At 44.2% G+C, this 18,446-nt stretch overlaps 1 protein-coding gene across 4 annotated transcripts in view; it reads right to left on the reverse strand.

The window, feature by feature from the left end:
- Positions 1 to 8,599: 8,599 nt before the first annotated feature.
- The window catches only part of APP (amyloid beta precursor protein), a 366,031-nt gene continuing 356,184 nt past the window's right edge, over positions 8,600 to 18,446 (reverse strand). For all 4 annotated transcript variants that reach the window (XM_090060391.1, XM_090060383.1, XM_090060378.1 and 1 more), the window contains one exon: positions 8,600 to 9,893. In XM_090060391.1, the coding sequence (XP_089916517.1) occupies positions 9,792 to 9,893 (102 nt within the window). In that variant the 3' untranslated portion in view covers positions 8,600 to 9,791. The remainder of the gene's footprint in view (positions 9,894 to 18,446) is intronic.

Consider the following 18,446-nt stretch of genomic DNA (forward strand, 5'->3'; position numbering starts at 1 on the left):
GTACTGCATCCAATTCTGGGCTCCACAATTCAGGAAGGATGTGGAGAAGATTGAGAGAGTCCAGAGGAGAGCCACATGCATGGTCAGAGGACAGGAGAATAGGCCTTATGAAGAGAGGCTGAGAGCCATGGGACTCTTCAGCCTGGAAAAGCGCAGGCTCAGGGGTGACCTGGCGGGTGTTTATAAGTACATAAGGGATGTGCATTGGGATCTGGGAGAACGTCTCTTCACCAGAGCACCCCAAGGAAAAACAAGGACCAATGGCCATAAACTCCCCAAGAGCGTTTTAGGCTGGACATAAGAAAACATTTCTTTACTGTCTGAGCCCCCAAGACCTGGAATAGACTTCCTCCAGAAGTGGTGCAGGCACCTACTCTGGACTTATTCAAGAAACGCTTGGATGTTTATCTTGCTGGGATCCTATGACCCCGGCTGACTTCCTGCCCCTGGGACAGGGGGCTGGACTTGATCTTCGAGGTCCCTTCCAGCCCTAACGTCTATGAAATTTATGAAATTCTTGCCGTTGTGGTTTCAGAGAAAAAGTTTGGGTTTCAGTGCATTTTAAGAACTTGTATCACGGCTTTAACATTCGTTTTAGACAACTCCAGGAGCTCTTAATCCCTGGATTGTTCACACATTAACACCTGGAACTAGTTTAAGCACACTTTAGGTGGCTAAAAATTACACCACTCCAGGGCAGGTTTATTTCCGATCTGTGTTACACAGCTCATGTTCATGTTCCATTAATGTGTGGCCAGTCCCAAGTTGCCACACATGAATGAACCACCCAAGACAACCCACCCAAGTTGCAGTCTTCCAGCATCCCAGGATGCACTGTCTTCTTTCCCACTCTCCTGTTCATTATGGATAGACTTTCCACCCCATGAACTCTACTGCCCAAGGGGCAGTTCTAGCACCAACCCAACTCCTTCTCACACTCCCAGGAGTGTGGCTTTCCTGCTGTCAGGGGTGCAACCCCATGCAAACAGCCTGCCGAGCACATGCCAGCCAGCCAGGCTGCAGGGCATGGATGGGTCCAGGAGTAGGGCCTAAGGGGTGGAGGAGGGGAACAAGGTAGGGGGCTGGAATGGGTCCCCATGAGCTGGGGCTTCCTTTCCAGGGCAAGGGAAGTAGCTCCCACAAAAGTTCCTTTGCTCACTGCTCCCACCTCCCTGTCACCCCAGGAAGCACGATGAGCAGCCCCCCATGCCCCAATCCCAAATTATTAAAACAAGTGAACTTCTTCAATATACTTCCTCTGTATTTCTTTTACTTCTTTATTTTATCCTTCAGTGGCTGATGCCCTTTATTTCACTGCCCTTCTACCCCTATTTCCTTTCCACCTCCCATTTCATCACCCACCCCACATCTCATTAACTCTCCACCTGCTGCTGCCTGAAGCGAGCCAGTGGGAACATTGAGGAAGGCATGAATCTGAAATCCCACCCTGCTGGGCTGCTGGCATTAGAAAACTTGTCCTCAAATTAGTTTTCGATGGACAGCCCCTTATCCTGGATATGTAACTAGAGACAATGTGTTTAGTATATTTTGACCTAAAATAAGTAGCTTTAATCTTTGCTAGTCCTGTAGATGGGAATCAAAGAGCGTTTCTGCCGGATTTTGAAAATGTCTTTGTATTACTGCTCTGATGCTATGGGTGTTTTACTGTATTTGTTTCTACTTAAGCTTTCAGAAATACCAATCTTTGCTGGATGGCAGTTCTCAAAATGTGAGTAAATATTCCTCCTTACAGTAGCAACTCCTCCCTGGGACATCAGCACACCCCTGGGGAGAACAAATGTGAAAGATCTGATAATGGCTTAGGCCAGAGGTGCTCAACCCCTGGCTTCTGGGCCAGATAAAGGCCCCTAGCACCTTGTTATCTAGTTTGTAGGCTCCCCATGGATCTGTGGTGAACCCCACTTGCTGTAGCCCAGTGCACTAAGTTGGGTACACAGGGCCTGATCCCAGTGCAGGGCCTGGCTAGGCCAGCATCATGCCTTTCATTTATCCTACGAAGCCACAAAGTTGAGACCCAGTGGCTTAGGCAGTGTTATAATGTTCAGCTTTTTAACAATGGGCTACATTCTTAGCTAGTATTGGAGCCTTCAGTGGAGCTATGCTGATCTACACCAGCTGAAGATCTGTCCCATTAAATTCCCCCCCAGTGAACAGTACGTTTGCACTGCAGGCATGCAGTCCACTGCAACTTAAATCACAGTTTGAGCTGCAACATTAAAATTCTTCTGCTAGACTGCCTCTACTAGGGGTGCCTCAGTCTGCCAATTGTAGTTGTTTCATCACAGTTAGCACCTCATCAAGGGTGTGTGTTTATTCTGTCTGAGCACAAATCAGTGGCACAGTCTTCAGGTATTAAAACGGAGCTACTTGATCCCCAGGGCAAATGGTGAATATGCCGAATAGCTCTGGGGCCTGCTGCCTGCTGGACGACAAGTAAAATCCATTAGGGCTCACACCATCGTTTTATCAACTTCTTCTGATTGCCCTTACTCATCCCCTTCTAAATTTTTTAGATCAAAGCTCTTGCTGCTTTTTTCTGGCTCCAAGAAAACCAGGACAGTATGAACAGGTGCTGGAGAAATCGTCTTCATCATAGTATTAGTCAACGTGCACTAAACTCCAAGGAAAGAAACTGGAACCCTATTCTCTCCTTTCCAGGTTGCCATTAGTAGAAGTTTATGCCTCACTGTGCATTGGGAGTGGAGTGCCCTCTTTCTTTAAACGCTTGTTAAAGAATCCTGTGGGGGGAAAAGGGGATTTTGTGGCAGTGTGCGCCTTCTAAATTAAAGAGACAGAGAGAAGTACTAGTATTCTTCCTAGGGTCTCTGCCCTGAGCACCCTGTGCCCCTTTTTTTCTTGACACAGCAAGACAAAATTGGAAGCAGTTCTCTTTTGCCATCAGTGCCTCAGAGCAGTCGTAATTACTGCGGTGCCAATTGGAAGAGCTGCATCACGTCATCCACTTCTTCAGGCATCTAATTCCTGCAGCAGAGTTTCAAACTCCATCCCTAACCAAGCAAATCCTCTCTGCTGAGCTTGTTCTTTTTCCATATATATATCTATAGATATAGATAGTTTAAATATCACATGGTGGTTAGACTCAATCTTATACCAAGAGGTATACCAGTTCTCTCCGGCTGAGGGGGCCGTGAAAATACAGGCAACTAACACAAGAGACACTACCTGTAAAGGAATCCTCCTCCACAGTCTGTCTGTTCTTACTTAAAAACAATCTAAATCCTATTAGAGCCAGAATATTTTATTTCCTTTAAATAAATCTTTGCCCTACAACTGAGAACTAAATACGTGTTCTTGTGTAGCTAACTAAATATGTTTCCCAGAGCTGTACAAACTTGCAGGAAAGATTTAACACATAATCTAATGGGAGAGACAGGCTGAGAAAAGAACTCAGAGGGGAAAGGAAAAAAAAAAAACCTTACCTTGGATTTGTAGCTGAACCAAGGCTGTGCCTTTCCAAGTGGGCAAAACAATTGCATGAGATTAGAAAACAATATATGTATTAATTTACTGAGTTTCCAGCTGCCAGCACCAGGGAGCAATACGTGCTATTACTTGTAATCCATACTTATCTGTCATTAGGATATTTTCAGCTCTGCCTAGGGGCATTTTAACTGCAATTTACCCATGACCCACAAAATCAATTAAACTGAACAGTTAGGCCACGCAGATACAGCACTGAAATCGCTTTGGTAAGTGGAGATACAACACGGACAGAGGCCATAAAACTATGTTTGCATTGTGTTGGGCGTAATAGAGTATGCATCAGCCAGAAGAGATTCCTCAGACTTCCAACACAGGCATTGGAAACTTTTCAAGCCTCTTGCCCCAGAACCAAAGCCAGCAGCTAGTTAGGTACATAACCCAAGGAGATGGAGAGGCAGGGTGGGATCTAAGCTGTTCCTACTGCCTGATGAACCTCAAAGTGCTGCTGTGAAGCAGGTAGACTACAGTACTTGGAGGGACAGGGCTTTGGCTACACTGGTCTGCCTTGGTGGCCAGGAGCCATGCCCCAGATTCAGCAGCAGGCTCATTACCGCTAGGCCTACAGGCCACATGTCTGATGCTGCTGTTTTAGGGTATTCCTGCCCAACAGACCTCTCTGGCGTATCAGTCTTTGTGTAGTACTTGTCTGATCAATTCCAAGTTCCACCCCAGGTTTATTACTCCTTTCTTGTATATTGAAAGACAGTCCCTGCCTTTTTGCACAGCACAGTCTGAGTTTTGTAGGAGGCCAAGTACAATGCAGTTTCTTTTGCAGTGGTATCACCTAGTAATTTAGTCATACAGAATTAGCAATGCAAAGAGAGAGGAGGAGGACTATTTCTCCCTCCTACGAGGGGGTGGGTCTGTACTAACCCCTCTCCGAAACACTCTTGGGTGACTTGAGGAAGAAATAAAGGCTTGTTATTTTGTCTCACTTTTGGGACAACCCTCCCTACTAAGCTTCTGTCTCTATTGCCTTTCCCTGAAGAAGCAGCAGCATCCACAGAGTGAAAGGGATAGGATCCTTGCTGATTTCCTTGCTGCAGACAGGGCTCCTGAAATCAAAAGTGACAATGGCCCAAGCTTTGTAAACTGCCTTGCAAAACTTTTTATTTCTAGCGGGAAAAATGAAATACTCTCCAAGTAGCTGACTTGGCTTTATCTAGACTGCTCACCATCAGGGGAACCTTTCTGGTAGGTAGCTTGAGTCCAGCATTTAATCTTGTTGGCCCAGGTGATATTTGAAGTCAACAATGTTAATCTCCCCTTCCCTTTCCCCCTACTCAAAACCCTACTCCCTGGCAATCTTCACATTGCCATGAAAACACAATGCCTGCAGCCACTCCCCTGATAACCCCATCTTACTATGGGAAGGGATCTTAGTGTGTGGAGATGGGGAGGGCAAGCAGGCAGTAAGTGGGGTTTAATTGTGCAGGAAGCTTGGCAAAGTACATGTAGGGCAGATTCTACTCCAGCTATTACACAGGTAAGTGGACTTGGGTACCTATGTGCAATTCCAGTCTACCCTGCCAGAGTCCCTGAAAAAGTGTTGGTACACAGGTATGCAGGTCCTCCTCTTTCTTGATGCCTCTTTGTGGCTCCAGGGTCAGATGACCAGAACTAACAAAAATATACACATCATAGATGTTCAAGCTTGACCAGAGTGGAAAGAATTGCAGTTAGGTGCCTACGGCCACTTAAAATGCCCAATTGGCGGTAGCAGGGGCAAGCTGAGGAGATTCAGAGCATAAGGTAAAGTATATGGATTGAACATGGGGATGACACCTCCAACTCCTCTGGAAGGCAGCAGGCTCTGCCCCTTTGGAAATCAAGCTATGAGTTTCATATGCTTGAGTATGGATTTAGGCAGCATAAGACCTCTGAAAATGCATGCAAGCAAACAGGCCCAGCTCTGGTTATTTATGGAACAAATGCAGATTTACTGTTGGCTCCTATGGAGCTTTGTAGGCCTACAAAGACACTGCTGATCCTCACTATCCTCCTGGCTTTGTGCCCTTACACATGGCTTCTGCCTGGGATATGTGTACCTCTGTCATGAATAAAGTATCTGGAGTAGGAGAGCCAATACATCAAAAACTTCCTGGTGCTGTGTTCTGTCAATTGTATCCAGCACAGATTAGTCCCCTTTTTTAGTTTAAGGCCACACCATATAGACATTACACTTTTACTGGTACAAGTGATCAGAAACCAAGCTATACCGTAACAGAACGCAGGTTGGTGCACACAGATTGGTTTAAACAATGGTGAAACCTGGTGTAAGATTTGGTTCCTCCCAAAGGGAGAATGCACACACTGTTTGCTACTGATCTAAACTATGCCACTTTCTGAAAGCTGTGCAACTTGGATCGATTCCACCTTGCGCTTTTTGAATGTCTGTATCTAGCCTAAATTCCTACTTTTATATCTTTGGGGTAAACCTTCACGGTCTGTATGAGATGCATACAGCACAGTGGTTGAAACTCCACAAGGATCTGCAGATGGGTCTAGATAGGACCCAGGCTCTTAATTTAGCTCCTTAGGAAATGGCAGCATCATAAAATCTCTTGAAATATTCTGGGATGTAGGTTGAGCCGTGTTGGTCTAAGGACTTAGGCAGACAAGGTTCTTTGAGTGATATATAAAAGGTATCGGATTCACCCAAAGAACCAGGTTTGCCTTGAAATATTCTGTGTGTTCTCTGACTTACTCCTGTGGTGATGACATTTGGCAATCACTCCAAGAGTCAGGAGGTAGTAGTAATCCTCATCATCACTTTATAAACAGTCAGCCTCTCAAATTTGAAACCCACCTAGTTTATCTTGGAGTCACTCTCAACTGGACTGTAACTTATAAATCACATCTCTACAAAACTGTTTTAAAAATCAAAAGAAGGAGTAAGCTACTTGCCAAACTTGCAGGCTCCACTTGGGATGCTAATGCCTCCATACAACATTCATCTGCTCTTGCACCGCGTTATTCAGTTGCAGGATACTGTGTCCCTGTATGGGCTTGTTCATCACACAGCAAACTAGTGGACACCCAACTGCATGCTATAATTCATCTGGTTGTCAGTCATATTGTGCCCCACTCCACTCCCGTGGTTACCAGTCTTCAGTAACACTGCTCCCCCTCATCTCTGCTGCACAAACCATGAAGTAAACTTACCGTCCAGACTTTGGGATAATCCTGTGTTGCCAGGGAACTGGGACATATTCTACCTACCAATAGCTCAACTCTCCTGAAGATTCCCAGTATGGTCCACCCTTTCAAAACTCCTTGACTTTTCCTTGCTTAATGGCATGAAGAATGGTCAGCACAAGCACCAATCAACCACATCATCTCTAACCCTACAGTCAGTCAACAAGGATTTAACTGGCCATGCCATTACTGGGCACTTATTAACTGTTTTCAAACTGGACAGTGTCACTGTACCTCAAACCTATACTAATGGGGTCTTTGAAATGACAACAAATGCCTCTCTCATGTCCCACATTGTTGACTCATGTCCATTTACAATGCAACCTGGTGGCCTTCAAGCTCTTCACACTGGTGCCATCACCTTAAGATGGCTGAAACAATATGTCAAAACCACATGTGCTAAAAAAATAATTCCCCTCTCCAACTCTAGCCCCTTGCAGTAAATTCTTATTAAAGATACCATCACTAAGTACTCATTGGGGGTCTGCAATACCCTCTTTCTTTCAGGGAAAACCCGGCTGAGGCATTCTATTAGCTTTGAGGCCTATGGAGTTCAACAGGGGGCTGCAATTTCAGAGTTCACCACTACAAACATAAGCTAAGTCGTCAGGCTATGTCAGCAGAGCAACTGAAGATACGGGTGTAAAATAGGGAAGCATAGCCAAGCTAGTTTTTGTCTAGCAAGCCTGGGTACTACTGCTAATGAAGATGGCTCGACATAGGTTAGCAGCCATTCAGGGTAACCAGGGCTCCCTGATAGCTTTGCACTCAGGTTGCTAGTCTGCTCTGAAGCCCTTGCTGCACTTTGTTTTCTTGTTAGCTGCAGTACTTAGAGTCAGTGGAGGTATGCTTACCTGTGATACAAATGCAATTGCATTCTGCTGTGTAGGCTTCTCACTCCAGATGAGACGGGGGCCATCTTTGGACATCTGATTGCTGGGGCTTGGTAGGGAGACATTATGTGTGGAAGGCATTTCCCTGTTGCAAAACCTTATTTTCTTCTCTCTCTTTCTGCCTTTGGCCTCTTTGCCAGAGAGCAAGAGAGAGGTGTTGGCTTTCCCCTGTCCTGCATTGTTGATCAAGTTTGTCCTTACCTATCTCCCAGCCATATTCTCAGGGAGAAAAAAAATCTCCAGCTGGAGTTAAGTAGTATTTCAAATTGCAGCTGGACACAACTGCATATGCAGGAGGGTTTTTGAAGTTCCAGTACCTAATTCACCAGGCAGTCCCTCTGCACGGCTTGGTCACATCAGGACTACCTCCAGCATATTCACTGCAGTGGAGATAGGCTCACAGGAGGGATGGTGGTGGGAAACCGACCCATATTTCTAACTAGCATCAAGCTGAAGAAATAGGCAGAAGGAACCAGACTGGGATTTGTTATCAATGATGATTGACACTGCATCCTATAAGGTAGGAGCCATAACGTTGATAGTCACACAGTTGTCAGGCAGTATTGGAGTACCCCTTAGATATTATCAACTTGCTCAACTTTTTATGGGGAAGCATCACTGGTGATGGGAATGATGAAGAATATGACCTATGGAAAAATAATCATGCATCTGTTGGGATGTCCCCAGTCCTAAAATCTTCAGCAAAGCAGGCCCCTGCACTTCACCACCAGGCTGGCCTTGGCCTCATAAAGAACAGACACAAAACTACTCTGACCCACAGTGCAATGCCACAGTCCTTGGCCCTACCTGTCTAAAGCAGAATGGAGGTAGAGAGTAAGTGACATGATAATATCTCCAGCGTGAGCAATGGAGAAGCAACAGAGCTGAGAGACAGCATTCAGCAAATCATTCTTAGTCGGGGAGTTTCACACTTGTATGCAAGTTGGAGTTGTAGTGACATAATCAGACCACTACACTGCGACTCCTCTAGGAATGTATTTATTTACAGTAAAACACTATTATACAAACTGAAAAAAGATGACGACATTTTTGAGAGAAAGGCATACCAAGGCCAGCACACCCTCCCCACACTGCTATTTTCGCATGCCGTATAATTCAAACCGTGAATGTTTTATGATCTGTATCAGCTTCTAGGAAAATCCCTCCCCTACTCCTGATCCCAAATGTCTGATGTTTATTAAGTTGCTTTCAAAAACCTGTTTTATGCCTCCAAAAAAAACTCTTGCCCAAAGGTTTTTTTCTTAATTTATTTATGTAACACAGTGTAGAAAGCTATCAATTCATAAGCAATGATTCTGTACAATCATCCTGCAGAGACGTTGGTAGGATCCCCATTAATTGTAGGCCAGCAGGCACTTTTTCCCCCCTATAAGTGCTCTTAATTAATAGAGATCCCTTTTAAAATTTTATTTTTTTCTAAAAGATCCAAAAGATACATGAAAAAGAAAATAACTTTTACCTTTCAATGCCTAAGGTGTGCACATAAAACAGGCACAAAAAAACAAATGTATATTCCCATGATTTCTACATCACTAATACAGCAGAAGCAACAATCTGTACAATAAAATGCAACTGCAGAGGAAAATAATTTCGATAACTCATCTGGAATACTTTAAAAAATGTAGTTGTACTTTAAAATGCATAGTGATCAGAAAAAAATACTCAGCAAGGAGAAGCAGCTAAACCCCACAGACACAGAAAGCATCCCCCTTCAATTCTTAAAGCATATTTCAATTAGGACTTAATTTTGTTGTCACAAATCACAAGAATAATATACAACTGGCTAAGGAGTTATATGATAAATAATTGGGAAAGAGAATCTATTCATGCACTAGTTAAATACAGCTAAACTCTTTACAGTACACAAAAAACATTCATTAATAATGTAGTGTAAAGACTGAAATGTAAAGAGAGAGACAGAGAGAGTGAGAGAGACAGAGAGAGAGAAAGAGAGAGAAAGAGAAAATACATTACTGATTTTATTAATTCAAGTTCAGGCATCTACTTGTGTTACAGCACAGCTGTCAAAAGGCGATAATGAGTAAATAATAAAACAGAGTGTTTTTATTTCTTCCCACATTATTCTATAACTGAACACCAATGGGCAGTGAAGCAATCTTTTTGCTGTCCAACGCATGAGGCTGCTGCGGTGTTCTAGTTCTGCATCTGTTCAAAGAACTTGTAGGTTGGATTTTCATAGCCGTTTTGCTGCATCTTGGAAAGGTGGCGTTCCTCTGGTGTCACTGCAGCATCCACCTGTGGTGGGGAGGACAGATTGTGGTCAGAACTCCTCTTTAAACCACACGGCATTGTAAATTCACTGAGAATCATAGAATGGCGCTGACTGCATGTGGTTGTAAACCACAAAACCCCCAGAAGTGAAAGATTTAAAAGCCCCAATGCACACATCAAAAAGAGAAGCAAGCAAATTCATTCCTGCTTAACCCCAACCTGACCGAAATATCCTCAGCGAACAGATAAGTAAATCTTGGAAGTGTGCTCACATGGTCAATGGATTCTGGCTCCGTAGGAATAACTGCCTGTTGGAGGGCTTCGACTACGGAGCATACTCCCTTGGGCAGTATCACAAGTGGCATGAGCAACTGCTGTGTGGCTTGCAAGTCCCGGGCATTAAGTATAGGGAGGCACTGCAATGGAGGCAGGGAGCAAAGCACTTGGTGGAGTGGAGAGTGAGGCAGGATGCTGTTGTGAGGCATGGCAGGTGTCAGGGCCAAGAGCCAAGTTAACCCTTTTCTGCCCCTGCAGCCATGGCTGAATTTGGACTCTGGATCCTCACTCACCATATAACACTGCAGCAGCTGTGGTGCCAGGAAAGGGCTAACCTGGCTCTTGGTGATGACACTCCTCCTTCCAGCAGTCTCCTAACTACCTCTCACCCCCATCTTTGCTCTGTGCAGCCAGAGGCCTGAGCCCCCATGTTTCCATTCTGGTTCACTAGGGTGGAAACTCTATTGCAGGGACAGGCAACCCCTGGCACAGGTGCTAGAGTGTGGCACTCAAAGGCATTTTGCTTGGCACACATGCCTCTAGGTGGGTGGCAGGGAAGGGGCTGGGGCTACACAGCAACAGCAAGGATTGGGCCCCTCATGGCTCCCCCGTCATCCACCCTTGGCGCACCAATATCTTACAAGTTGAAGTTGTGGGTGTTTTCGGCACTCTGCCAAAAAATGTTGCTGACCCCAGCTCTATCAGGTATGTATGTCTTGGTGGGGAGAGAAGTTGGGGAGGGAGTGGTGGGGGGACAGAGTGGTACTCAGTGATGGACAGAGTTTAACTTGTGGTATGTGTGCCAAAAAGGCTGGCCACCTCTGCCTTAGGGCATGACAGCTCATTGTAAACTAACCTCAACAGGCAGGTTAAAGAGAGAGACCAAGATACTCAGGGCTCAAACCACAGAAGGGCTCACAGACCAAAGTCACCATCTCAAACTGAACCTGGACACAACCTAGAAGCCAACAAAGATCTACAGAGCAGTGTGCAGGCAAAGCAGGTGTGTGCTATTCCTATTCGCTGGACTCAAAGGAAATTTCTTCTTCACCTACACATCCTGTTTCACTTTTGTGCCGAAGTACCATGCAGGATGTGCCTTGGTACGCACGAGAGCTGAACTGTGCTGTTTTAGGACCCAACAGCCAAGGCAGCTTCGCTCTATAATGTTGATTTGACTGTTCTATTTGTCTCCGCTCCAAAGTGTTTGCAACCCAGCAGATTAAAACAAGCACAGACATGGGGTGTACTTTCCTGACTGTTTTCCTATTTCTCCTGACTTTCAGGTTGCAATACCTTCAGGGCACTATCTCTGCCTGTGCTCAGTGAATTCCTGGCATGCTGGGGGCATGCCTAGTCTCCACACAAGGAAAACGACGCTACGCAGAACAAAGAACTTTGAAGAGACGCTGAAGGCCTGTGCTGGACTCCCAGATACTGCCTGGGCGGTCAGCTGGCACTCCTCAAGACTTTTAACATTTGTTAATAAAAGTTTAAAATAAAGATACTTGATGGGGGGCCAAAAGAAACTACAGAATAAGCCAGCACAATTCGCATTGCATTCTCTGGGAAGACAGCCCTGTTATTCCAAGTTGAATTTGGCCTCAAAGTATCAGAAAAAGCACTTTACATGTCAGAACTAGTTACATATTTTCTATTTAACCAAAACTGACTGCTGTTGATTTTCTTAGAATAAAGACCAACCAATGGTTAAAAATCCACTGCCAAATAACTGCTGATCCATAGATTAGTTACCTCCTTCATTGAACATTAGAATAATACAACGCTACATCAAATCAGAGCTGGTAAGAACAGTCCCAAAATGATAATTAGATGCTTTATCTCTGCTACATGAACTCAATAACTGTTGTGTATTCAAAACCTACCATCTCCTGACTATATTGCTAAATACCTATTAAAAAGGAGATAAGGGAACCTCTCTGTCAGCTATTTTCTCTTTGCTGTTATCTCTAGTATTTGACAGCTTAAAAGAAAAAAAAAAAGTTATTGAGTTTGTACTGTGCCCAAAGGTTTAGAAGCAAAAGTGTACATGGGTTTTTAAACTATGCTAAAATATTAGCTATGGAAATGTTAATGGTGAGTTTTGTTAAATAGTTACCTTTAGCAAAAAATAACTTTTTATGTTTAGCATAAAATAACCTTCTGGATAATGTATTCCCTTAAGAAATCTTATATAGTGGGCTGGCTTAGTCTAACCTTCTGATGAACAAGTAAAGAGGTGTTCATGCCCCATATTTAGTTGAACTACGGCCTATACTACTGGAAATATTTTAGTTTGATGAGGGCAGCCTGCCAGCCACATACTTTCCCCTACAGGTTATAACACTCAATGTCCCAGGAAATAAGTAAGGCAAGTTGTTCTACTGCTTAGACAAATACAACCTGATCTCATAATTTTTGTTACCATTCCTAACTGGGGCTCTAAAGTCCTCTGCTTTCTACTTTGAGTTAAACCTTCCAGTCATAACTGTTTGCTACACCTAATGTATTCCCACTGACTATTAAACCACCCTAACTCTCTCTTCACATTTGCCCCAGTTGTCAGAAGAGAGTGGTGCAAAACACTCACCACTGTCTCCAGGTTATCTGGAATTCTGTTTCTCTTTATGTATGGGAAAATCCTTGCCCTTTAATCAAGCAAGGACACCAACTTCAGGGGTACATGCTGTTTCCACATGCAGGTCTGCATCATTTTCTACACAGGGTGTCTTACCTTTTCCATAGAAGCACAGCTGCCATTGGAGAAAGGGTATTAGACAGAATGGACCATGGCTCTGTTCTGAAATGGCACTTCCTATGCTCCCTATTCTGGAATGTAACCAGACCCCTGGGTTGTTAAAATGCTGTTATTAAAAGATGGTTTTAAACAGTTTGAAGGCAAGGTAGATATTAACAGCTGAGTCAGCAGTGAACACTTCTTTCTTGCAGCAATATGAACAATGTTTGCTTCTTCTTTTCCTGTAAAACATTCTGTACAAACCAGCTGCTGGTGAGAGAGGAGGCCCTTTTGCTTTTAAACTGCCCTTTCACTTCACATTTCTCTAGCTTCTGGAGTTAGGAACAAACCTGCCCTTTTCTAAAGAAAAACAAAAGAAATGAACAGCTCTTTTTCTCAGTTCTGCCAGAACATTAGTTTCTTTAGCTGGGGCAAGAGACAGCTGAATGCTCAGCTTAGCTGTCAACAATCATTTCAATTTATCAAGGGCAGGAGCACCCTTAGGAATTTCACATCCTGGCTTCTCTTCCACCTCTATGCTCAAATCCCCAAGACACTTCTCACACAATAACTTGCTCAGCAGCTAGTGCACAATCCTGCACTTGCATTTTAATGCCACTCTCCATGCCTGCCACTGCTCCTTCCTTTCTCCCCACAGTGAGAGTGGGGCAGGTGATGGACTGTGACAAACCACTACAGATTCTCAGCAATTATCTTCAGGCTGGTTGACTAGCTCCTGCTGTTTAAATTCCTTTTCCTCAGAGGTTACCACTTTCCTCATATGTAGAAATATTGTACATAACACGATGACTATACCTGGCAAGAACTATGTTCCCCTACCAGGAATCTGTACAACAGCACTTTTAATTAATACGTATGAATAGATAGTGCCCAGTAGATCCAATCAGGTGTGTGCTGTACAAACAAACATATGAGATGTCAAACCTACCCAGAGGACTTTATAAATGTGACAGTGCTAGCTATTTTTGTCATGACAATGTCACGATCAAAACGCTACTGTGTACCAACTGCTGCTTGTCAAAGTGGCTGTTGTCATAGACATTAAGCAAAAAGGACAGCAAAGAATAAGCTATACAATTTTTAATAAGCTTCTAGCATGGGCTTAAAATGATTGAGGAGGTCATACAAGTACCCAGTAAAAAGCACCGACTCTTTCCCTTGAATGAGCTGCTGTAATGTCAAATATGCTTCACATGTTGTGCTTGATTTGGGCTCTTATCTGTGCATGTAACATGCACAGAAACAACTGCTCTTTGTTCAGATCAAGCAATGCAAGCCATAGGAGAGCTCACAGTCAAAGACAGTGTTATAAGAAGACTCTCAAGCTCTACAACATGGGTGGGCAACCCCTAGCATAGGTGCCAGAATGTGGCATGCAAAGGCATTTTGTTTGGCAAACACGCTTTAGGGTGGATGGTGGGGAAGGCACCAGGGCTGTACTGCCACAACAAGGATTGGGCCCTTCACAGCTCCCCTGCCATCCACCCCTGGAACATCACCATTGTACAAGTCAAGGTTGTGGGTGTTTTTGCCACCCTACCCCAAAACGTTGTTGACCCCTGCTCCAGAAGTTAGGCTGATTTCATTCTCGGGCCACAAGATTAGGGATTTCTGTATGTCACAACATTGACACAGATACCTTAAATACCACAGAAGAGGTTAAGTCTATTTGCCTTGCTATCAGACTGGTCTGGACAGACTTTCTGCCCATGCTGCGCTCTCTGTATTGAAGCCAGAGGATTCTCTAGGAGAGGAACAGTTGAAAGCTTTGTAGTGAATTCGCTATCTCATTTAAACTTGGGGATTTACCTCATAGCAATTTTATCCAGAACCACAGAATAAAGCACACAATCAGTATTATCTTCTTGGAGGAGAGAGAGGGTGAAAACACTACAGAAATAAATGGAAGAATCCACAGGAATCAAAGAAAGAGGAAACAGGCAAGAAACTGAGGATGTAATCAGGAAAGAAAGATTAGGAACACCAAAAACAATGAATGGCAATATAAATAAGGCTGTATCTAGCACTGTTCATAACTCTGCAGATAATGCCATAAGAAGGGAAGCTGAACCTAATTTGCAATGCGTTCTGATCCTCACTGGAACATGTAACCCATAGGGCCTTCCAATTTATCTTCAAAACTAATATTCATTATTCTAAATTTCTGGTGATTTTTGCAGTTTAACTTTAAAAGCCCCAAGTGATGGGACTTCTCCCACTTCTGCTGAGTGATTATGCACCCAGCAGACTGCTTTTTCTACCAAGAAATCTCATATAATTCATCAGCCTGAATTTTCCTTCTAACCTTTTTTCAATATGCTGAATAATTACTCTCAAATAATTTTTGCTCTTGTCTACATATTTGCTATGCAGGAGCCCCTGCATTTGGCATCAGGAGCTCATTTTCAGAAATCATTAACAAATTCTATATTAGATTCAGGCTGCTTTTGTAACTGAATAGCAGGCCAGAAACTTGGGCAATATTTTTCAACAGCTAAAGATACTATGAACAAAAAATATTTATTTGCAGTCAGATTTTTCCAAATTGATGATGCACAATGAACACCTGTATGTTTGGATTGGTTCTTTAACTGTGTGTATCTAGTAGCCTATTTTCAGTCATCTATAATTTTAGGCAAGTATTTGCCTTTCAAACCTGCTCACAGTTGTACTCTCAATGAGGAGAATTTTACATGCAATTTAGGTTATTTACAGCTCCCACGGGTGAGGGAAGGGGAAAGCAGAGGGAAGTGTTAGGAACAGAGGGTTGTAAGTAGAGTTGTAATGCCAACTGTTTACAATTCTATACCTATTACTATTAATTTAACACTGTTACAGCAGTTTCCAAAACGGAAGAGTCAATGGGACGCAATGTATACCTTTCTAGTATGGACAAGTTGCAAAACTCTTTATTTTAAATGACAGGCCTTACTTATAAAACTGTGACTTTCAGAGAAGGATTAGTCCCCTTTGGATTGGAATGACCCAACTTTGAAGTCATTTTAACAATAAACATTGTGTATGTCACTATTTTATTGAAAGCACTGTAAAAACATTTGCTAACTAATCCTCAATGACCCTACACTATATTTCTGTTTTCCCTGTGAAAATTAAGGCAGAGACATTAAATTGTATGGTAAATCCAAAACCTTGTGGTAAGTCTTGCAAAATCAAGAATCCTGGCTCTGATCTCAAACACTCTACTAGACCTTATGTAGAGTATTTACTTGAATATAGGAGAACCCGCATAATTAGATTCTGTATATGGAAAATGTATACATTTGCTACAGTTTTCCAGGTATAGAATCTAATTATTGGAGGTTATTATCCGTCTCTCCTCCACTGCTACAGCTGGGAAAATAAATTGGGCTGGGGCGAGGGTGGGGGGGAAACAGGTAGCTCCCTTGCCCTTTGCCCCTCCACTTCTTCCCCTTCCCCCTACTCCTCCCTTTACTGTCAGACCCTGTGACCAGGAACTGATCTCTTTTTCTGTCCGATGCAGGCCTGGAAAATCTTTCAGTAAAACAGAAATTCTCAACTTAGGGAAGGCTGACTTGCACAACCTCAGAAGCTGGTCAGTCAGGCACTAAGAGACCATGGCCCCTCAGAAAGGGGAGTCCACGAGGAATGGTTGTTCCTTAAGGACACAATACTTGAAGCACTGGGAAAGTCCATTCTGTCCCACAGGAAAGGCAGTCAGCAGTCTGGGAAATCCCCTTGGCTCAACAGGGAACTTTTGGACCTCATGAAACTAAAAAGAGAACCCTACACCAGATGGAGAACGAGACTCACCACCACAGAGGACTACACAGCATTAGCATGCACCGGTAGAGAGTGGAGCAGAAGAGCCAAGGCAGAAACCAAACACAGGATAGCCACGGGAATCAAGGACAACAAAAAGCCTTTCTTCAGATGTGTGGGAAGTCAGAGAAAGAACAAAGGCAACTTTGGACCCCTGCTAAATCAATGGGGCAACTAACATCTGATGAGGAAAAGGCCAATCTCCTAAATGATTACTTTGTGTTGGTCTTCTTTGTGCTCAAGGGGGTCACCCTGTTGGACAGGATGCAAAGCCTCCAGGGTGTGGGAGGTGGACCACAATTGACGCAGATCAAGTGAGGGAACACCTCGAGAAGCTTGACATCCATAAAGTGGCGGGCCCAGATGGAATGCACCTGAGAGTCTTGAAGGAGATGATGGACATCATAGCATGCCCTCTGACAATGATATTTATGAACTCGTGGTGCTTATGAGAAGCACTGGAAGACTGGAAAAGAGCCAATGTAGCCCCAATCTTCAAGAAAGGAAGGAAGAATGATTCAGGGAATTACAGGTCAGTCAGTCTGACATCCATCCCTAGAAAGATTTGATAAGGAAATCACCAAAGGTTCCATCAGCAAGTGGGTAATGCAAGACAACTTTCTGAGTGCCAGCCAACATGGCTTTGCTGCTGGAAGGTCTTGCCTGACCAACCTCGCTTCCTTCTATGACCAGGTGACACATTGCCTGGACAAGGGAGACAAGGTTGATGTCATATCTGGATTTCAGGAAAGCCTTTGACGTAGTCTCCCATGATGTCCTCATGGTTAAGTTGGGGAACTGCAGCCTCAACCATCTCACAGTCCGATGGCTGGGGAAGTAGCTCCGGGGTCATACCCAAACAGTAATAGCTGATGGGAGCAAATCAACATGGTGTAAGGCAACCAGTGGTATCCCTCAGGGCTCAGTACTCAGGCCAGTATTCTTCAACATCCTCATTAAGGAGCTGGATTTGGGACTCAGATGCAGACTGGTGAAGTTCATGGATGACACTAAGCTATGGGGGACGGCAGTCACACTGGAGAACAGGCTGGGGAACAGGCCAACCTGGACAGGCTAGCAAGTGGGCAGACCAAAACCCGATGGCATTCAGTGCAGAGAAATGCAGGGTGCTCCACTTTGGGAGGAAAAAAACATATTTATAGGCTCAGCAGTGCTATGCTTGCTAGCACTACAACTGAAAGAGACTTGGGGGTCTTGACCGACTACAAGATGAACACGAGCCACTAATGCGATGCCATGGCTAGCAAAACAAACCAAATTCTGGCATGCATCCACCGATGCATCTCAAGCAAAACCAGAGACATCATCCTCCCGTTTTATTCGGCCTTAGTGAGGCCGCAGCTGGAGTACTGCATCCAGTTTTGGGCCCCCCCACTTCAGGAGAGATGTGGATAAGCTTGAGAGTCCAAAGGAGAGTCATCTGCATGATCAAAGGCCAAGAGAGAAAGCCTTATGAGGAGAGGTTGAGGGACATGGGACTCTTCCACCTGGAGAAGAGAAGGCTCAGGGTGGCACTTGGTGGCAACCTATAAGTATATAAGGGGTATGCACCAGGATCTGGGAGAGCAGTTATTCACCAGGGCTCCCCAAGGGATAACAAGGTCTAATGGCCACAAACTTCTGGAAAGCTCATTTAGGCTGGACACAAAGAAAAACTTCTTTACACAGTCTGAGTGTCCAGGGTCTAGAACAGACTCCCCCCAGAGGTGGTGCAAGCACCT

This window comes from Crocodylus siamensis, chromosome 1 (assembly GCF_052110815.1).
Source record: "Crocodylus siamensis isolate JL-2025a chromosome 1, ASM5211081v1, whole genome shotgun sequence".
NCBI lineage: Eukaryota > Metazoa > Chordata > Crocodylia > Crocodylidae > Crocodylus > Crocodylus siamensis.